General features: G+C 42.0%; 1 protein-coding gene across 3 annotated transcripts in view; it reads right to left on the reverse strand.

The window, feature by feature from the left end:
• Positions 1-22,669, reverse strand: part of LOC113897298 (tumor necrosis factor receptor superfamily member 10A-like) — a 72,969-nt gene that overhangs the window by 26,572 nt on the left and 23,728 nt on the right. Inside the window, exon 1 of one of the 3 annotated variants that reach the window (XM_027549907.1) lies at positions 11,156-11,671. The exons of the other annotated variants lie outside the window; for them this stretch is intronic. Coding sequence (XP_027405708.1) covers positions 11,156-11,302 — 147 coding nt within the window. The 5' untranslated portion in view covers positions 11,303-11,671. Of the gene's footprint in view, positions 1-11,155; positions 11,672-22,669 lie in introns of those variants that run through there. 3 annotated transcript variants of the gene reach the window in all.

The raw sequence follows: 22,669 nt of genomic DNA on the forward strand, positions 1-22,669 counted from the left end.
GGGAACCTCCCAACCCAGGAATTGAATCAGACTCTCCTGCATTGCAGGGGAGTCTTTACCAGCTGAGCTACCCAGGAAGCCCTACATATGGCAACTTATATCTATAATAGTCTATTTTAAGTTGATAACAAGTGTGATCCCATTCTAAAGCTCATCATTTTTAGTCTCCTACCCCCAACATTGTACATTTTTGATGTCACTTTTCACATCTTTTCATCTTGAATATTCCTTTGTTAATTACTGTAATGATAGTTATTTTTACTGCTTTTGTCTTTAAGCTTCATATTAGTTTTATAAGTAATCAAACCAGTACTGTTACTAAATATTTACCTTCCAGTGAGATTTATTCTTTCTTATCTGTTCTTGTTATTATTTGATGGCTTTTATTTTCAGCTTAAAAAAATTTTTTTAACATCTGTTTTAAGGCTAGTTTAGTGATTAACTCCTTTAGCTTTTGTTTGGTAACCATAACCATAATGTGCTCAGTCATGTCTGACTTTTTGGAGCCCACCAGGCTCCTCTGCCCATGGAATTTTCCAGGCAAGAATACTGGAGTGAGTTGCCATGTCCTCCTCCAGAGGATCTTCCCCACTCAGGGCTGGAACCTGCATCTCCTGAGTCTCCTGAATTGGCAGGTGAGTTCTTTACCACTAGCGCCACCTGTCTGGAAAACTGTTTCTCTCTCTTTCATTTATGAATAATCACTTTGCCACGAAGAGTATTACTGGTTAGACGTTTTTTTCCTTTTATCATTTTGAATATATTGTGCCAGTCCCTTCTGACTTGCAATTTGTGTGCTGAAAAGTCTGCTGATAGCCTTAAGGGGGTTCCCTTGTATGTAACAAGTTGTTTTTCTCTTGCTGTTTTTAATATTCTCTCCATTATCTTTAACTTTTGACATTTTAATTATAATGTGTCTTAGTAAGGATTTCTTTAAGGCAGCAGCAGCAGCACCAAGGATCTCTTTAAGGTCCTTATTTGGAACTTTCTGAGCTTCCTGTATCTAGCTGTCTGATTCCTTCCCCACATTAGGTAAGTTTTCAGCCATTATTTAATCAAATAAGTTTTCTGCCCCTTTCTAGTTCTCCTTTGGAGCCCTATAATGCAGTATTGCCCTATAATGTCCTTTAATGTTGTCCCATAAGTTCCTGAAGCTATCTTCACTTTATTTCATTCTTTTTCCTTTCTGATGTTCTGATTGGGTAAGTTCCACTGCCTTGTCTTTTTGAAAACATTTTTTAAAATATATATTTGTCTATTTATTTGGTTGCATCAGGTCTTAGTTTTGTCTCGTGAGATCTTTTGTTGCAGTGCATGGACTCTCAAGTTGTGGTGTGTGAGCTCAGCAGTTGCAGCATGGGCTTAGTTGCACCGTGGCATATGGGATCTTAGTTCCCTGACCAGGGATTGAATCTACATCCTCTGCATTGCTTTCTGGTAGCTCAGCTGGTAAAGAATCCACTTGCACTGCAGGGGACCGCAGTTCAATTCCTGGGTTGGGAAGATCTGCTGAAGAACGTATAGGCTACCCACTCCAGTAATCTTGGGCTTTCCTGATGGCTCAGCTGGTAAAGGATCTGCCTGCAATGCGGGAGACCTGGGTTGGGTCCTTGGGTTGAGAAATCCCCTGGAGAAGGGAAAGGCTACCCATTCCAGCATTCTGGCCTGGAGAATTTCATAGACTGTATAGTCCAGTTCAGTTCAGTCGCTCAGTCGTGTCCAACTCTTTGCAACCCCATGAAGAGCAGCACGCCAGGCCTCCCTGTCCATCACCAACTCCCAGAGTTCACTCAGACTCAGGTCGATCGAGTCGGTGATGCCATCCAGCCATCTCATCCTCTGTTGTCCCCTTCTCCTCCTGCCCCCAATCCCTCCCAGCATCAGAGTCTTTCCCAATGAGTCAACTCCTCACATGAGGTGGCCAAAATACTGGAGATTCAGCTTTAGCATCAGTCCTTCCAAAGAACACCCAGGACTGACCTCCTTCAGAATGGACTGGTTGGATCTCCTTGCAGTCCATGGGACTCTCAAGAGTCTTCTCCGACACCACAGTTCAAAAGCATCAATTCTTTGGCGCTCAGCTTTCTTCACAGTCCAACTCTCACATCCATACATGACTACTGGAAAAACCATAGCCTTGACTAGATGGACTTTGTTGGTAATGTAATGTCTCTGCTTTTGAATATGCTATCTAGGTTGGTCATAACTTTCCTTTCAAGGAGTAAGTGTCTTTTAATTTCATGGTTGCAATCACCATCTGCGGTGATTTTAGAGCCCCAAAAAATAAAGTCTGACACTGTTTTCACATCTGTTTCCCATGAAGTGATGGGACCAGATGTCATGATCTTCACTTTCTGAATGTTGAGCTTTAAGCCAACTTTTTCACTCTCCTCTTTCACTTTCATCAAGAGGCTTCTTAGTTCCTCTTCACTTTCTGCCATAAAGGTGGTGTCATCTGCATATCTGAGGTTATTGATATTTCTCGCGGCTATCTTGATTCCAGCTTGTGCTTCTTCCAGCCCAGCATTTCTCATGACGTACTCTGCATAGAAGTGAAATAAGCAGGGTGACAATACACAGCCTTGACGTACTCCTTTTCCTATTTGGAACCAGTCTGTTGTTCCATGTCCAGTTCTAACTGTTGCTTCCTGACCTGCATATAGTTTCTCAAGAGGCAGGTCAGGTGGTCTGGTATTCCCATCTTTTTCACAATTTTCCACAGTTTATTGTGATCCACACAGTTCATGGGGTCCCAAATAGTCCGACACGACTGAGCGACTTTCACTTTCACTTTCCTCTGCATTGTAAGCTGGAGTCTTAACCACTGGACCACCAGGGAAGTTTCCACTGCTTTGTCTTTGAGATGACTGATCCTTTCTTTACTTTACCTAGTCTGCTGCTGAACCCTTCTATTGTTTGTCAGTTCAGTTATTGTATGTTTCAGCTCTGTGGCTTCTATTTGACAGTTTCTTATATTTTCCATCTCTTTGTTGAAGTTCTCACTGTGTTCATCCATTCTTCTCCCCAGTTCAGCAAGCTTCTTTATGACCATTACTTTGAACTCTTTATCAACTAAATTATTTATCTCCATTTCATTAAGGTTTCTTCCTAAGGCTTTATCTCATTTAGTCACTTGGAACAGGTTTCTCTGTTTCTTCATTTTGCTTGACTCTCTGTGTTTGTTTCTACACGGTAGATGAAACAACCACCTCTCTCCCAGTCTTGAAGGAGAGGCCTTGTGTAGGAAATGAATTTTTCATTCAGCCCTACCCCTGCTCTTAGTCATCTCTCAAACTCTTGGGATTGTTGAAGCAGCTTACTGTATTTTTTAAGAGTTCCCAGTAGTTGAGCATGTGCCAAGACCTGTCCTATTGCAACGGAGCAGGACACTATGGTCCTTGCCCTCGCCCCCACTATGTCCTCTGCCTGCCTCTTGTCTATGGAAAACTTCAGTCCAAGAATAAGTTTCATCAAAGAAGTGAGAAATGCAGAAACAAAGGAAAATAGTCAAAGGAGACCAAACAATAATAATGTAGTCATTAAACTTAGTCAACGATCTTTAGTTCTTTCTCAAGGGCTATAGATAATATTCTGAGCCATATCCTGTGAGCTGTCTTTTTTTTTAATTAATTTAATTGGAGGCTAATTACAATATTGTAGTGGGTTTTGCCATACATTGACATGAATCAGCCATGGGTGTACATGTGTTCCTCATCCTGAACCCCCTCCCACCTCCTTCCCCATCCCATCTCTCAGGGTCATCCCACTGCACCAGCCCTGAGCACCCTGTCTCATGCATCGAACCTAGACTGGCAATCTAGTTAACTATGATAATATACATGTTTCAATGGTATTCTCTCAAATCATCCCACCCTCATCTTCTCCCACAGAGTCAAAAAGTCTGTTCTTTATATCTATGTCTCTTTTTCTGTCTCGCATACAGGGTTGTCGTTACCATCTTTCTAAATTCCATATATATGTGTTAGTATACTGTATTGGTGTTTTTCTTTCTAACTTCCTTCACTCTGTATAATAGGCTCCAGTTTCATCCACCTCATTAGAACTGATTCAAATGCACTCTTTTCAATAGCTGAGTAATATTCCATTGTGTATATGTACCACAGCTTTCTTATCCATTCATCTGCTGATGGATATCTAGGTTGCTTCCGTGACCTAGCTATTGTAAACAGTGCTGCGATGAACATTCGAGTACACATGTCTCTTTCAATTCTGGTTTCCTTGGTGTGTATGCCCAGCAGTGGGATTGCTGGGTCGTATGGCAGTTCGACTTCCAGTTTTTACAGGAATCTCCACCCTGTTCTCCATAGTGGCTGTACTAGTTTGCATTCCCACCAACAGTGTAAGAGGGTTCCCTTTTCTCCACACCCTCTCCAGCATTTATTGTTTGTGGACTTTTTGATAGCAGCCATTCTGACCCGTGTGAGATGGTACCTCACTGTGGTTTTGATTTGCATTTCTCTGATAATGAGTGATGTTGAGCATCTTCATGCTGAGCTGCCTTACAGATACCCCAAGTGGAGAAGTTAACTACATGATGACCAGACTGTACCCAGGATATGAGGTGCCACAATTCCAAGAACTGGCCTCAGAGAAATGGAAACAAATGGACCCTGGAACTGTACCTAAAACAATCAAGATGATGCTGGTCAGACCACCGATGACCAATTTGAAGATGACTATCAGAGCTGACTCTGCTGTTTCTATATGTGGCTCCCTCCTCACTTCTGTCTATAAAAGCTCTTGCCCACAGGTTGCCGGTGGGGGCGGGGAGTCGGCCTTCGGAGAGATGTTCACCACTCTCGCCCCCCAGTTGTCCGCATCTGAAATAAAGCAAACTTTCCTTACCACCAACCTGGCCTGCTTATTGGCTTTTGGGCAGAGAGCAGCCAGACCCACACCCACACTTTCAGTAACACTATCCCAAAGGGGAAGATCTCAGTGCCTACATTCAGGTCGACTAGAACTCAGCCACATACACACACAAAGAAATTTATAGGCCAATATTCTTGATGAACACAAATGCAAAAGTCATCAACAAAATTTTAGAAAGCTGAATTCAACAATACATTAAAAGGACCATACAACATAATCAGTGGGATTTATTCTAAGGATGCAAACTATGGTTCAAAATTTACAAATCAAAAAAAAAATCACAAATCAGTCAGTGTGATATACCACATTAATAAAATGAAGAACAAAGTCATATGATCATCTCAATGGGTACAAAAAAAGCATTTGACAAATTCAATATTGATTTACGATACAACTCTCAACAAAGCAGACACAGAGGAAATACACCTCAACATATACAACCCTATGTGACAAGGCCACAGCAAACACCACATTCTATACTGAAAAGCTGAAATTATCTCCTCTAAGATCAGGAACAAGATACAGACACTCACTTTTGTCATCTTTATTTAACATAGTATTGGAAGTCCCAGCCAGAGCGATTAGGTAAGAAAAAGAAATAAAAAGCATCCAACTTGGAAAGGAGGAAGTAAAAGTGTCACATTTTGCAGGTGACATGATATTATGTATCAGATCAAATCAGTCGCTCAGTCGTGTCCGACTCTCTGCGACCCCATGAATCGCAGCACGCCAGGCCTCCCTGTCCATCACCAACTCTCAGAGTTCACTCACACTCACATCCATCGAGTCAGTGATGCCATCCAGCCATCTCATCCTCTGTCGTCCCCTTCTCCTCTTGCCCCCAATCCCTCCCAGCATGAGAGTCTTTTCCAATGAGTCAACTCTTTGCGTGAGGTGGCCAAAGTACTGGAGTTTCAGCTTTAGCATCATTCCTTCCAAAGAAATCCCAGGGCTGATCTCCTTCAGAATGGACTGCTTTAGATTTCCTTGCAGTCCAAGGGACTCTCAAGAGTCTTCTCCAACACCACCGTCAAAATGCTAAACACTCCATTTTAAAAAAAACCTCTTAAGACTAATAAATGAAGCCAGTATAGTTACAGGATATAAAAATCAATATGAAAACATATGGTGCATTTCTTTACATGAATAACAAACCAGCAGGAAGAGAAATAAGAAAACAATTTAATTTACAATGGCATGAAAAAATTAAAATTCCTATGAATAAGTTGAATAAATTTAGCCAAGGAGGTCAAAGACCTGTACATTGAAAACTGCACAAATAAATGGGAAAGCAGTCCATGCTTATGGATTTGAATAATCAATATTTTTAAATGTCCATATACCCATAGAAATCTATAGATTTGATGCAAGTTTTATCCATATTTCAATGGCACTTTTCACAGAAATAGGACAAATAATTAAACTTTTTACAGAACCACAAAAGACTCCGAAGAGCCAAAGTAATTTTTTAAAAAAGATAAGGAAGGCTGGTGGCATCTTGCTTCCTGATTTCAAACTATGCAAGTGAAAGTGTTAGTTGCTCAGTTGTGTCTGACTTTGCGACCCCATGGACTGTAGCCAGCCAGGCTCCTCTGTCCATGGAATTTTCCAGGCAAGAATAATGGAGTGGGTACCCATTCCCTTCTCCAAGGGATGTTCCCAACCCAGGGATCAAATCTGGGTCTCCCCCACTGCAGGCAGATTCTTTACCATCTGAGTCACCAGGGAAGCCCTGTGTTGGAAAGGGAGAGTGTTAACCACTGGACCACCAGGGGAGTCCCTTAATGAAGGATTTTTGCATGTATATTTATAATAGATGTCCATTGGTATTTTCTTTTTTTTTTGGTAATGTCATTGTAAGTTTTGGATACCAGGGTTGTGCTGGCTTTATAAAACAGTGAAGAACTGTTGCCTGTTCATATTTTCTGAAAGAATCTGTATATGACTGATATTATTTTTTCTATGAATATTTATAGAATTCTTCAATGAAACTACATGGGCCTGCAGTTTTCATTGCTGTAAGATTTTAAGTGATGAATTCTAATTCACAAAAAGATACAGGATTAATCAGATTTTATTTTCATCTTGTATCTCTTTTGCTAAATAATATTTTCAAGGAATTTGTCCATTTTATTCAAGTTGTCAAATTTATCAGCATGAAATTATTCCTAAGTTCCCCTTATTGTCCTTTCTATGGCTGCAGAGTTTGTTATAATATCTTATCATTAATTGTTGATATTGGTACTTTTTGGTTTTGGGCCTTTTTTCTTTTAAAATTTGGTTTGTTAATTTTGTTAATCATTTCAGAGAATCAACACTTGGTGTGTCAATTCCTTTCATTATTTGTATTCTATTTCATTGATTTCTACTCATATTATTATTTTTTCCCTATTCTTTTGAGTTCAATTTGCACTTATTTTATGGTGATTTAAAAATGTGAATCTTCAGGTCGCTTTTTTTTCTTTAATTAAAAAAAATTTTACTCCCCATTTCTCCCAACCCCCTATTCTTTTAATAGAACATCTTTAATTGGAAGAGCTTCCCAGGTGGCACCAGTGGTAAAGAACCCACCTGCCAATGCAAGAGACTTAAAGAGATGTGGGTTCAGTCCCTGGATCAGGAAGATTCCCTGGGGGAGGGCACAACCCACTCCATTCTTGCCTGGAGAACCCCTTGGATAGAGGAGCATGGCGAGCTACAGTCCATAGGGTTACAAAGGGTAGGACAAGACTGAAGTGACTTAGCATGCATTCACACGTTAATTCGGAGAAAGCGATGGCACCCCACTCGAGTACTCTTCTTGCCTGGAGAATCCCATGGACAGAGGAGCCTGGTAGGCTGCAGTCCATGGGGTCACTGAGAGTTGGACACGACTGAGCGACTTCACTTTCACTTTTCACTTTCATGCATTGGAGAAGGAAATGGCAACCCACTCCAGTGTTCTTGCCTGGAGAATCCCAGGGATGGGGGAGCCTGGTGGGCTGCCTTCTATGGAGTCGCACAGAGTCGGACATGACTGAAGCGACTTAGCAGCAGCAGCAGCAGTAGCACACTTTAATTGAAAACTGCAGTTTAAGCACTGTGTTAGCAGCTTTTCACAAGTTTCCATTTAGTATATATTCATCACTATTTGTTTTGAAATTCAAAAAAAAAATTCTTTTGATTTCATCTAAGAACCATAATGATTTGAAGGATGTTGCTTAATATTCAAATTTTGGAGTCTTTTTCTAGAGATCATTCTTGACTAGCAATGTAATTTCATTAAAGTCAGAGAACAGAGTTTATATGATTTCATTGCTTTTAAACTTATTTACACTTTTTAAATGGTCTAGAATGTGGTCTATCTTAGTGGAAGTATCACATTCATCAAAAAAGAATGAGTCTTCATTAGATGTTGCAAGCGTGCTCTCTGAATGTCAATTAAATCAAGATGGTTGATTTTTCTTTTTTTCTAATTTGGTCTCTCTGTGCAGCTTCGAGAATGTTAGTTCCTCACCCAGTGAACCTGTTGTGCCCTCCATAAGACAGCAGGGTCCTAACCACTGAACGGTCAGAGGAATTCCCATTATGGTTGACAGCGTTAACTTTTGCTGTTGTTTAGTGGCTAAGTTGTGAGAGACTCTGTGACCCCATGGACTGTAGCCTGCCAGGCTCCTCTATGGGATATTCCAGCAAGCATGCTGGAGTGGGTTGCCATTTCCTCCTCCAGGGATCTTCCCCAGCCTAGGGATCTAACCTGTGTCTCCTGCATTGGCAGACAGATTCTTTACCACTGAATCACTGGGGAAGCTCAATAATGTTACTAGTCTTTTTCATTTTCATTAAAGGGTGATATGATAGTCCTTTGATTTCATCAATTTGTGCTTTATGTATTTTTAAAGCTCTTTTATTAGGCACAATATATTTATGGTTAAGATGTCTTCCTGATGAATTGACACTTTTAACACTACACATGTAGGTTTAAAAAATCTTTGGTAACATCAGATGAAAACTTGAAATAGTCTTCTATGGACCTGGGCAATCCCTCAGCACTGACATCCAGTTATCTCTGTTCTGCCCCCAGCTTGCTGGTCACATTTCCCACCACCCAGATCAATACCCCCATTCCTCTCAGAGCAGGACAAAACAGTAACATTAGTGCAGGCATCTTAGAACCCACACCACCCACGCATTCAGGGGGAGTCCTGTCTGCAGCCTGCTGAGTAGCCCTGTGCAGGGGCTGTGGGGCACCGGGGACAAGGCCAGGTCCTTCCTTTCCTCAGGGCAGTTCTGGCCACAGAAACCTGAGGCAGCGACAGAGATTCCCATAAAGTTACCAAGGTGAAAAGAGCCTGGAAGGGCTGCAAGGCAGATGGGACAAGACTCCCAGTGGCAGGGAACAGGTGTGGACATGGAGGGAAAAGTCCCACAGTGCCAGGATCACAAGAACGAAGTCAAAGTAACCGGAGTAGGGGGGTGGGGCTGGGATGGACGAGGAGGAGGCTTCCTGGTGTGTAATCTCCATTGCAGGCTGTTTGAGAGACAAACACTGGGGTGCACCAGGGTGCGGTGGAGATGTGAGACTTTGCCACTCACAGACTTGTGGCATGTGTGTGTGGAGGGTGGCTTGGGGGTGTGTGAGAGAGAGAGAGAGACAGAGGAGGGAGACAGGAGGGCTGCGGTGGAGCAGCAGCATGGGACAAAAGAGAGAGGGAAACGAGGGAACTTCCCTTGGGGTTCAGTGGTTAGGATGCTGCACTTTCACTGAAGGGGTCAAGGTTGGATCCTAGGTTGGGAACCTTGATTCCTGCAGCCTTTGAGCCTTGGCCAATTAAAAGAAAGAAAGCAACTGAGAACGGACGATGGGTTGTGGAAGTGTCTTCAGTTCGGCTCAGCAATTTGTCCACCGCTACCAAGCTGGTGAAGTTCAGAGATGAGTCCCGAGTGGGGATTTCCTTTCGTGCTTCTTAGCACTTACACCCGGAAAGTGATGCAATACTGTTAGCTGGGTTTGCAGAGTCTAGTTGGACCTTGCTGTGTGCCCAGGTTACTTCCTGGAGCTGATGTAACTGTTTTAGGGTCTAGTTTGATTTTCACTCTCCCTTGATAGGTCACCCAAAACAACACTACTCTTTCCTCCCTGGGGACAAATGGGCCCTAAAAGCTGCACCGTTTCTTTTCTTTTTTTTTTGAACAAAAGATTCTTTAAATTCTATACTGCTTTACAATTTTCAAGTGATTCATACACAGGATTTCATATAATCTCACAATAACTCTTCTTTTCCCCTCATCCCTATCTTGCCCCTCCCTGCTTCCCTCTCCTCACTGGTAACCACCAGGTTGTTCTCTGTATCCCTGAGTCTGCTTCTTTTTTGTGTGTTACTCACTAGTTTGTTGTAATTTTTATATTGCACGTGTAAGTGTAAGTAACATCATACAGGGTTTCTCTTTTACTCTAAACCCCATCAGCTTTGACAAAGCCATAGTGTCAGACTTGTTCTCAAGGTCTTCCTGAGCTCTGAGACCTGTTTCTTCTAAGATTTGTGTGGCTGTGGGTAGTTGTTTTTACAAGTAAAAACACAGCTAGGCTAACCGTAGACCCTTCCGCCTGGAGTTCAGGGCAGCCATTAAATAGTTTTTTCAGGATGCATGCCACACCTGTTTCAGACTCAAAACAGAAATCAAAATAACATCTTCAGACCCTTTCCTCCTGAACTAGACAGAGCCCCTGAGGCTAGCCACCTGATTACTGGGGATTTACCCTGTAAGCCCTGTGGGTTGCTGCAGAAGAATGTGGAAGGAATTTGCAAAATGACCGACAGCAGCCCAGAAGGGGTGCTGAATGCAAGGGAGAGTGGGAAAGCTACTTTTCTGTAAAAATCGAGGGCAAGAATAGATGCGATGAGCATATTCTAGAATCTCAACATAAAAGGAGAGGAGAGAGGGAAAGGAAGAAGGGAGACGGGAGGGAGGAGGAGGGAAGGAAGGGGAGCTGAGAGGCTTGCAAAGGAGTTTTCTATTATTTTTCCTTTGAAATTTACTTCTGGGACAGCCAGACAACCTAGAACCGGGACGGAGAACACGGGTTCTTCTCCCTCTGGGCCCGGGTCAGTCCTGCCAGGCCCTGAACCTGTTCCTCCTCCTCATTCAGCCCACGGTAGATCGCGCTCGGACAGGCCCCGGCCGCAGCTGACCCGGGCATGCACACCGCCGGGCCTTTTCCCGCCGCCATTTACCGGCCACCCGGCGCGCCTTGCGGAGTGGTACCCGCGGTGGTACTCACCCGCAACACGACACCCATGACGAAGACGAGGTACCCGAACCGAAGTCTGGGGCCACCGGCAATCGAGGAGGCCGGTGCCCTCCGTCCGTGCTGCCCCTTGCGGTCGGGCAGCGTTCGCTGTCGAGGTCCCCGCAGGTTGATGGTCATGAGGAATCTTCACGGTCGTCCGTGGAACTTGGAAAGCCGGCCTCTGATGGCCAGACGTCGGAGCTCTTCTGTATACCGCCGCGGAGCTCTTCTGTATACCGCCGCGGAGCTCTTCTGTATACCGCCGCGGAGCTCTTCTGTATACCGCCGCGGAGCTCTTCTGTATACCGCCGCTCCGGCGCACTGTACTTAAGCTTTCGGAGAAAGCAGGCGGAGGTGGCCCCGCCTTGTCTTACTCAGGAAATTGCTCAATCAGTGCCTGAAAAATAAGTATCTCCGTCTCCCTCTCGACAGCGAGTTGAACGCAGCCCGCGTGCGTGCTCAGTCGCCCAGTCGTGTTCGACTCTTTGCTGACCCCATGGACTGCGGCCCACCAGCCTTCTCTGTCCATGGGCTTTCCCAGACAAGAATACTGGAGTAGCCTGCCATTTCCTCCTCCAGGAATCTTCCCGACCAGGGATGGAACTCTCCTCTCCTGCATCTCTTGCATTGCCAGACTGATTGTTTACCAGGGAGCCACCTGGGAAGGCCGAAGCACGCAGAGTTGGCATTAAAGGTTCTTCTTGAACCAGATTCCTTCTCAGGGGCAACGACCCTCCTGAGCTACCTCTAGTCCTCTGACTACCGTCTTCTACTGGCTCTCAGCTTCTGCTCCTCCCATGCTTATTGACAGTGTGGGTGCAGGGGAGGGGTATCACTGCCTCCAGAGTCACGTGGCAGCTCTGTGCCAGGGGAAAGTTGTTGAATCAGAGGTTTGCTCTTAGCATCTTAGTAGCCAGGTGCCTGACTGGAGCAGATACTCAGTGAATAGGTGGGTCGACAGGATGAAGGTCACAGAGACTGCCATCGGTGGGTCTGAATTCAGGTCACAAATAGGCTTCGGATCTCCTCCATCACTACCTGTGTGTTGCAGTAATGCCAGGGTCAACGTCTGACTTTCACACGCAGGACTTCATACTAACTCCTCTCGACCCTACTGCTGCTCTTGCAGTCAGGCAAGCTAGAGGAATCCACTCCATTCAGCCTTTCTTGGAGATTTTTCTTCCCTGTAGAGTCTTTAAAGCCTTTGGGAAACAGAACTGCTGGCGGCTAATTGGCATAGGAAACCAAACCGGCCGGGAGGAGGAGGTCCCCACGTGGGTCGGGCTCGTCCAGCTGTCCCGAAACATCCGCGCTCTGCTGGACTTAGGTTGTGGGGAGTCCAGTATTGGGTGAGCGGCACAAGACTAGGTCCTACAAGGCTAGGGCGACTGTGGGCTGGGGACTGGGCAGGGGAGACAGGAACCGGGAGCCTCCAGCTCCACCCTTTTGTATCAGTTTTGTGAGGCCGGTGTGGTAGGAATTAAAATTCCTTTTTCCTCCATATGTTTATCCAGCGGTTCCAATATCATTTATTGAAAACACTTTCTTTTCCCATTGAATAATATTACTGCCTTTGTTGAAATTCAATTGACCGTCTATATGTTCCATTTCTGGACACTATATTGTGTTCCATGGATCTATTCATTTTCTCTCCTGTACCAATACCACGTTGCCTTGATTGTGTGTGTGTGTGCTCAGTCGTGTTCCACTCTTAGCGACCCCATGGACTGGAGTCCGCCAGACTCCTCTGGCTGTGGAATTTCCCAGGCAAGAATACGGGACTGGGTTGCCATTTCCTCCTCTAGCAGATTTTCTGACACAGAGATGGAACTGCGTCTCCTGCTGCTCCTGCACTGGCAGGCAGATTCTTCACCAGTAAGCCGCCTGGGAAGCCTGTTGCCTTGATTACCGTAGCTTTATAGTGAGTGTTGAAATCAGGTAGTTTAAGTCCTCCAATTGTTCTCTTTTTCCTCTGAAATTGTTTGTGTTTCGATATAAGCTTTATATAAAATATTTAGTTTAAAAAGTCCTGGGATTTTAATCGATATTGCATTGAAAGTGATGATTGACAAGAATTGACATTTTAACAATATTGAGTCTTACAATCAATGAGGTGGTTTTATATTAGACCTTTCTTACTTAATCTTAACAACATTTGGTAAGCTTTCTATGTACAGATTGTATACATCTTTTGTAAATGCATTCCCAAATGTTTTTGATGCTACTTTCAGTGGAATGGTTGAGATTATTGGTTTTTCTTTTCAGTCCATGGGTCCCAAAGAGGGGGACGTGACTGACTGAGCATGTTGTAGACAGCTTATAATTTCAGCTTGCTTTTTTCCAGTTTGAGAATTTCAGCCTTATAATTGACGTGTTTATTCTAGTTACATTCATTGTTGTAGCTTTATTCAGAATATATGATTTGCCACAATTTCTTCATTTTGCCTTTGTTTTTTAACAATATTTTCACTTGGTATGAATGAGTAATGAGTCAACAGGTTTCTTTCACCACTTTAATTCTTAGCTCCATTGTTTAAGCCAGGTCATTCATTGGTCTTTTGAATGCAAAAAAAATTTTTTTTATGCACAAAATTTTCTCTTTGTTACTATGATGTGCCCAGGTGGTGTTTTCTTTATATTTATCTTTCTTTGGGACTTTCTAAGCTTTTCGAATTTGTAAATTGGTGTTTTGTACTACATTTGAGAAAATTACAGCCATTTTTTTTCTCATTTGTTAGTTATTTCTTTTCAGTCTTCAATTCCAAACATATTCCATGGTGTTGTCCCGAAGGTCACCAAGACTCTGTTCCCTGTTTTCTTTCAGTTTTTTTTAACCTCTGCTCTTCAGATGGAATGCTCTTTAGATCTATCAAATCTCTCTTCAAGTTCGCTCATTATGTCTTCTGCAGTGTTCAAACTCTGTTAATAACATTCAAGTGAATTTTTAATTTCAGATAATGGGATTTTCAGTTCTAAAATTTCCTTTTGGTTCTTGTTTTATAGTTATCACTTCTATGGTGAGATATCCTAACTTCTGTTCATTTTAATAATTTTCTACAGACCAAACATATATTTTAAAGCTCCCCAAAAGAGATTCTATTATGAATTAGAGGTGAGAACCAGTAAAAAGATATAAACTTTACCCGGAAGGAAGAGATATGTAATGGGAAGTATCAATAGCAGAAAATGTTAAAATCCCTCTGTCCATGGGATTCTCCGAACAAAACATACTGGAGTGGGTTGCCATTTCCTTCTGTAGGGGATCTTCCCAACCCAGGGATTGAACCTGGGTCTCCTGCATTGCAGGCAGATTCTTTACTGTCTGAACCACCAGGAAAGTCGACAGAGAAGGTATTATACTTTATTGACAAAGAAGTCTCAAGGGAAACCCAAAGACAACAGAGAATAGATAAACAAGCACAACAAGGGAATTTTAGTCTCTGACAGCAACCGCTACAGTAAACAACTTCTCCTAGCCAGACAAAAATAAAACCTCACCCTAAACACCTACTTAGCTCAGTTTCCTTTACCAGTTACATTATGTCTAACTTTAAGCACAAAATTATATGGCATCCTAAAAGACCAAAACCAAAAACACTCATTGAGTTTTAAGAGATAGAGCCAGCACCAGAATGAGACACAGATGTGGTGGAGATGTTGGACTTATCACATTGGGAATTTAAAACAACTAGGAATAATATGCTAATGATTCTAATAGAAAAGTGGGCAACATGCAAGAACAGATGGGAAATGTAAGCAGGGCGATGGACACTTCAAGAAAAAAATTAAAAAGAAATTCTAGTAACAAAAAACCCCACAATGTAACAGAAATAAAGGATGCTTTTCCTGCCCTCATGAATAGAATCAGCGGAAGGGGAAGCATCAGTGAGCTTGAATCAATGTCAACAGAAACTTAGAAACCTAAGAACAAAGGGGAAAACAAAAGAATTAAAAGGGCAGAACAGAATATTCAAGAACTGTGGGACAATTGAAAAAAGAAGTAACATAAACACAAGGGGAATACCAGAGAGAAAAGGAAAAGAGAGGAAAAAGAAGTATTCGAGGAAATAATGACTTCAGATTTTCAAAAATAAATGATAGACACCAAACCACATATGTAGGAAACTAACAGAACAACAAGCAGGAAAAATATTTTTAAAAATTTATGCATAGGCATCTCATACCCAAGCTACAAAATACCAAAGGAAAAAAAAGAGAATCTTAAAAGAGGCCTAACCTCGAGAGGGAAGGGATATGTGTATATATATAGATAGCTGATTCAAGATGTTGTACAGCAGACACTAACAACATTGTAAAGCAATTATACTCCAATTAAAAAAATTTTTAATTGTATGGTTTCAAGATTGATTGTGAAAAAACTGAATTACAATTCTAAAAAAGAAGAATCCTGAAGGTAAAACATTTTACCTGCAGAAGATGAAGAATAAGAATTGTAAAAAAAAAAAAAAGAAGAAAGTGAGGTAAAATACTTAAAGTGTGAAAGGAAAGAAAATCCCACCAAACCAGGGTTCTTTGTGGAAGAAAATTATTCTTCAGAAGTAAAAAGAGAAATAACAACTTTCTCAGACAAACAAAATTGAGGAAACTTGGGCCTTGCAAGATATGCATTTAGGAAGGTTGTTTTTTTTTTCCAGAAAGAAAAGAAATGATAGAATTCAAAGACTAAGATTTGCATAAAGAAAATAGCTTCAGAGAAGGAATAAAATAAGACAAATTTTTTAAAAAGGCAAATTAAAATCCTTTACTTATTTTTTTGAAAGAAGGTCTATATATTCAACAGTTCTTTATTGAACATCGACTATGGACCAGTAACTATTTAGACTCTGGACAGCCAGAATGTCATCCTGGAGCTTATCCACTAGTAAATATAAGCACAAACCACTTTCTGATTCTTCAGTGAAAACTATATTAATTATATTGCTATGAAATTTGACTATTTCATTCAGATTAGAGACAAATGACATTCTAAGATTACTTATTCTCATTTGGTCCAACAAAAACTCTGGAGTGAAGTCACTCAGTCGTGTATGACTCTTTGTGACCCCATGGACTGTAGCCCACCAGGCTCCTCTGTCCATGGAATTCTCCAGGCAAGAATACTGGGGTGGGTAGCCATTCCCTTATCCAGGGAATCTTCCCAACCCAGGAATCAAACCCAGGTCTCCTACATTGCAGGTGTCTACCGTCTGAGCCACAGAGAAGCCCATTTGATGCGACAGATAACAATTTGTTCCAAATGATACTAGCCAAAATGTATGTAGTGATGATAACTTCTTGATAAGTGAAGTGAATGAAAGCAGTATTATGAAGGATGGGAGGGAGGGGTTGGGGTGACATTGCTATTGAGTACTTGTACTGCCTGTGAAGTGATACAGTGTTATTAGAAAAAGGACTTGGATTAGTTTATTTTTAAGTTCTTGTTATTTGTTTATGTGGCTGCACTGTCTTAGTTGCAGCAGGTGGGTTCAGCAGTTTTGGTGCACAGGCTTAGTTGCCCTTTGTAAACCAAAGGACAGCTACTTAGAAAGTACAAAAAGAAAAAGAAGAAGTAAAACTTATATGCCAACAGAGGTTAAAAATGAAATCATATAAAGTGTTCAATTAAACCCACAGAAGCCAGAAAAAGTGGAAGTCAATACAAGAAACAAAGAACAAGGCAATGAGTACAGTACAGTAACAAATATTTTAGATTTATAACTCAACTATATAAATAATAATTAAAACATCAGTGGTTGAAATACTCCAACTGAAAGGCAGGGACTGTCAAACTGGATAAAAACAAACAACACTCAACTGCATGATGTTTGGGGGGGAAAAAAAGGCAATGTAGATATAGACAAGCAGTAAAAGTGTAGAGAAAAATATGCTAACACTAAAACTAGAAAGATGGGATGCTTATATTAATTTCAGACAAAGCAGACTTCAGAGTAAGGAAAATTATCCGGATTACAGAGGGGCAACATGCAATGGAAAAAAAAAAGTCAATTCTGCATAATTTTTCCAAAGACATAACAATCCTTAATGTGAATGCACCTAACAATAGAGTGTCAAAATATACATGAAGCAAAACTTGATAGAAAGGCAAGGAGAAATAAAAGAATCCACTATTATAGCTAAAGACTTCGATAGCCTCCATCAGTAACAGACAGATCCATCAGGCAGAAAATCAGTAAGATTCTAGTTGAGCTCAACAACACCATCAGTCAACTGCATCTGTGACATCTATAGTCTACTTCATCCAACAGCAACAGAATACATGTTCTTTTCAAGCTGACATGGAATATTCACCAAGATAGATAGATCACAGTCTGGGCCATAAAACACTCCTTACCAAGTTTTAAAGAATAAAAACCTTACAATGTCTGCTCTCAAACCACAATGGAATAAAACTATAGAAATCGATAACAGAAACAACTGGAAAATCCTAAAATACTTGGAAATTAAATAATAATTTCTCAATCACACATGGTCAAATGAAAAAGGATTTAGAGAAATGGAATATTTTGAACTAAATGGAAGTAAAAATAAAATGTATTAAACTTTGTGGGCTGCAGCACAAGCAGTGCATGGGGGCAAGTTTGTAGCAACGAATGCACATGTTAGAAAGGAAGGAAGATCTAAAATCAATAATCTAAGATTTCATCTTAGAAAACCAGAAAAAAGAAGAGCAAGTTAAATTCAAAGTAAGAGAAAGAAAAGAACAAATAAAAACCAGAGCAAAGATCAACACAATTGAAAACAGGAAATTAATAAAGAATATCAACCAGACCAAAGCTGGATGTTTGAAAAGATCAGTAAAATTGAGAAATCTCCCATGAGGTTCATGGGACAGAGAGAAGTGGGGGGAGGTGGTGGAGAGAGAGAGAGAAATTACAAATTTTAAGGAAGAAGCAGAGACCATAACAACTAATCCCAGGGATGTTGACAGAATAATAAAGTAATATTATGAACTACTATTATATCTATGAATTTGATAACCCTGATAAAATGGACCAATTCTATTTGGTAGATTAGAAATCTACCAAAACTTAAACAAGAAGAAATAGACAATCTGAATAGGCCTATATCTGTTAAAGAAATCAAATCAGTAATGAATAAAATACCCAAACAGAAAGCACCAGGCCCAGATGGGTTCACTGGTGAGTTCTACCAAACATTTAAAGAAGAAATTCTACCAGTTTTCCACAGTCTCTTCCAGAAAACAGAAGCAGAGGGAATACTTCCTAACTCATTCTATGAGGCCTGCATTACCCTAATATCAAAACAAAAGACATTACAAGAAAAGACAACTACAGACTAATATCTTTCAAATGTCCATGCAAAAATCCTCAACAAAACATTAGCACATCTAATCAAGCATAAGAAGAAAGATACACCATGACCAAGTGGGATTTATCCCGGGTATGCAAGACTGGTTTAATATCAGAAAATCATTCAGCGTAATCCACCACATCAACAAGCTAAAGAAGAATATGATTTGCTCATATCAAAAGCTGCAGAAAAGCATTTTTGAGGAGAGTATGTAGGGACTTCCTTCATACTGTTAAGATGCTGAAACTTTGAAATCCTGATTTTGCCCACATCTTCCTGGATGCTACTTCCCTGGTGGCTTTGATGGTAAAATATCCGCCAGCAATGCGGGAAACCCAGTTTCGATCCCCAGGTCGGGAAGAACCCCTGGAGGAGGGCATGGCAAACTAATCCAGTATTCTTGCTGGGAAATGCCATGGACAGAGGAGCCTGGTGGGCTACAGACCATGGGGGTTGCAAAGTGTCGGATACAACTGAGACTAACACTCCCAGATCCTCCTGTACTTGAATGGTTAATAAAACCACACTTCAGTTCAGTTGAGTCGCTCAGTCGTGTCCGACTCTCTGCGACCCCATGAATCGCAGCATGCCAGGCCTCCCTGTCCACCACCAACTCCCAGAGTTCACCCAAACTCACGTCCATCGAGTCGGTGATGCCATCCAGCCATCTCATCCTCTGTTGTCCCCTTCTCCTCCTGCCCCCAATCCCTCCCAGCATCAGTCTTTCCCAATGAGTCAACTCTGTGCGTGAGGTGGCCAAAGTACTGGAGTTTCAGCTTTAGCATCATTCCTTCCAAAGAACACCAAAAAAAAGTTTCTCCTAAACCCTGATTCAACTGCTAGTGCCCCCCTCCTCCCTGCCGGAAGCAACAGGATTTTTTTTTAATCTTCACTGCGAGAACCTGGCAGAGCTCCTGGAAGTAAAACTCCTCACTTAGAGGGATTCCTTCTAAGACTGGCCTTCTTGGTATTTTTAATTTTCAGACTTATCCACACATATAGTTTTTTGATACTTTGATGCTGGATTCAAAGGAGGATTTCTCTTGCAGGTGTCTGCTTAGTAAGTGTGATTCTCTGTAGCTTAACTGTTTCCCCAGTTTTTGTGATAGAAGTTTGCCCTTTGACCTCAGTTCTCTGATGGGTCTAAGAGTTGTTCATTTATTGCTTTTTCAGATCTTTGTTAGGACAAAATGATGCCTTCCAAGTTACTTACATGCTGGACTGGAAATATAGAACAATTTAGAGGGAAAGAGTGGAAGAGAAGACAGTGAAATGAAAAAGTGATACATTTGGACTTGCCTGGTGATCCAGTGGTTAAGAATCTGCCTTCCAATGCAGGGGATATGGGTTTCATCCCTGATCAAAGAACTAAGATCCCACATGTGACTAAGCCTCAACTACTGAGCCCAGGTGCCACAATAAAAGATCCTGCATGCCACCGGTCAGACCCAACGCTGCCAAATAAATAAATATTAAAAAAAAAATAATCGGGGATAAATTCTTTGGAGTGAAATTGAACAGAATCACAAATGGTCACTGAGTCATTCTAAAGAGTCGTGGCTGTTAATAGGTAGATAGCAACAGCCTCTGTGGTCTGGGTGCTTTGAAGAAAGAAAAGGGATTTCCCACACCTGTTCTTTACTCAAACTCCTCAGTCTCAACATGGAGGCAATCAAATTTAGAGGTATTTCAGCCCCAAACAGCTAAGAAACAGTCATTCAAATAGATCAAAGATTCAACGACTGTATTAATACATTGTATTCAGGTAAATAACAGATAGGCTTTGATTAAATTGTTTCTTTATTCAGAGTTTGGTCAATTAAATTCATTCATTTATTCATTCAACAAAGTCCTCCGGATATGCCAGGCACTGTGCTAGAAACAAACATAATTAAGAACACAGTCCCTAACAGGAGGGCACTTCAGCCAGTCAGAGATACAGGCACAGAAACGGAAACTTAGAAAACAACGTGGGGTCTTCGCTGGTGGGACAGTGGGTAAGAATCGCCTGCCAATGCAGGGGACATGAGTCTGATCCCTGGTCTGGCAAGATCCTAAGTGCCTCTAAGCAACTAAACCCGTGTGCCACAACTGCTTAGCCTACACTCTAGAGCCCAGGAGCCGCAACTACTGAAGCCCATGCCCCTAGAGCCTGTGCCCTGCAACAGAGAAGCCACCTAACCGCAGTGAGAAGCTCACGCACTGCAACGCAGAGTAGCCCCCACTTGCCAGAACTACAGAAAACCCCCCACCCGCCCAGCAACAAAGATCTAGTGCAGCCAATAATAATAAAATAAATAAAAGGAAACAATCTGGCACATTAAATGATAGGAACACAAGCTTACAGAAGGATAAGGAGCGACACCTAATCCAGCCTAGAGCAGGAAGGAAGGAAGAGGAAAAAAAGAGATTGGGAACGTCTCCCATAACACAGCAGTGCCTGAACAGAATATTAACAAGCCTGGCTTCTCCCTCTGTAAACCTCACAGTTCAGTTCAGTTTGGTTCAGTCGCTCAGTTGTGTCTGACTCTTTGTGACCCCATGAACTTCAGCACGCCAGGCCTCCCTGTCCATCACCAACTCCCAGAGTCCACCCAAACCCATGTCCATTGAGTCGGTGATGCCATCCAACCATCTCATCCTCTGTTGTCCCCTTCTCCTCCTGCCCTCAATCTTTCCAAGCATCAGGGTCTTTTCAGATGAGTCAGTTCTTCGCATGAGGTGGCCAAAGTATTGGAGTTTCAGCTTCAATATCAGTCCTTCCAATGAACACCCAGGATTGATCTCCTTTAGGATGGACTGGTTGGATCCCCTTGCAATCCATGGGACTCTCAAGAGTCTTCTCCAACACCACAGTTCAAAGCATCAATTCTTCGGCGCTCAGCTTTCTTTATAGTCCAACTCTCACATCCATACATGACCACTGGAATAACCATAGCCTTGACTAGACGGACCTTTGTTGGCAAAGTAATGTCTCTGCTTTTTAAACCACTGTCTAGGTTGGTCATAACTTTCCTTCCAAGGAGTAAGCATCTTTTAGTAAACCTCACAAGCTAAGAATAATATATTTTCCTTCTCATTCCTCTTTTCCCCAAGTCCTAATGGCTGTAAATCATAGGGATGAGAACTAGAAATAAATGGGGAATGCAACAGGGTATGCATATTTATACAACAATGATGAGGCATTCCCAATAAGCAGGAGAAATGACATGGGGCATTGTGCATCACAGAGGCATTGCAGTGTTTGAAATATCTGCAATGTTTGTACTTCATGGCTGAAGTTAGGCTGCTTTAGTATCTGGCCAAAACATATTGGGGCATCAGTATAGGAATCTCCCAGCCATGACACACTGATGTTTAGGTGACACTCTGTTTCTTCAGACTCCCCAGAACCAGAGGATTTCTGCAATCACACATTTACAGGAGATACTACATTTAAAATCAGGAAGCAGGAGGTAGGAAAAAAACTCAAGATCATAATGTAGAAACCTTTACTTCACAGAGGAGGAATCTGAGAGGAAACCTGCCTCTCTGAGTGCATGTAGCTCTTTACTAATAGAGATGAAACCAGAATGCAGGTCTAGGTGATTTCTTTCTTTCTTTTTTAATTGAACAATATCTAATTGTTGAGCTATGTGCTGGGTACAAAATATGAAATTTATACTCACTGGTACTTCTCTACTGTCCTCCACCCAACCTCCTGCCACAATATCATACAATCTCACTCATAAATATTTTTTCCACAAAAGAAACACTACGTGTTTTAGGGATACAGAATTTTTCTAAGTTGTAAAATACATCACCATATACTGTGGGGAAGGGGTGTAGCTATGAGCTGGAGTGGGACCTGAAGAGGAATAAAATTAAGACAAAGCTGGAGGAGGAGAGCAGATGATAAATGGGCTTCCTAGGCAGACACCTCTCTTCCCAGGAGAGTGGGACCAGCCCCCGAGCAGACTCCGCCTTGGGATCTCTCTCTGGCATTCCCCAACCAGAAGCCCTGCTGCTGGAGGATGGAGACAACAGGAGGAAGACCAGAGATTCACCCAGTGGGAGCTGTGCCTCTCAGCCTGAAGGGACTCCCGTCTCCTCGGGCCCCTGTGGAGCCTGGCCCGGAAAGCTACCCACTCCCTTGTCCTCCTCTCTGCTCAAATGCTCAGAGAGGGGGCAGCC

The sequence above is a fragment of the Bos indicus x Bos taurus genome, chromosome 8 (assembly GCF_003369695.1).
Source record: "Bos indicus x Bos taurus breed Angus x Brahman F1 hybrid chromosome 8, Bos_hybrid_MaternalHap_v2.0, whole genome shotgun sequence".
Classification (NCBI taxonomy): domain Eukaryota; kingdom Metazoa; phylum Chordata; class Mammalia; order Artiodactyla; family Bovidae; genus Bos; species Bos indicus x Bos taurus.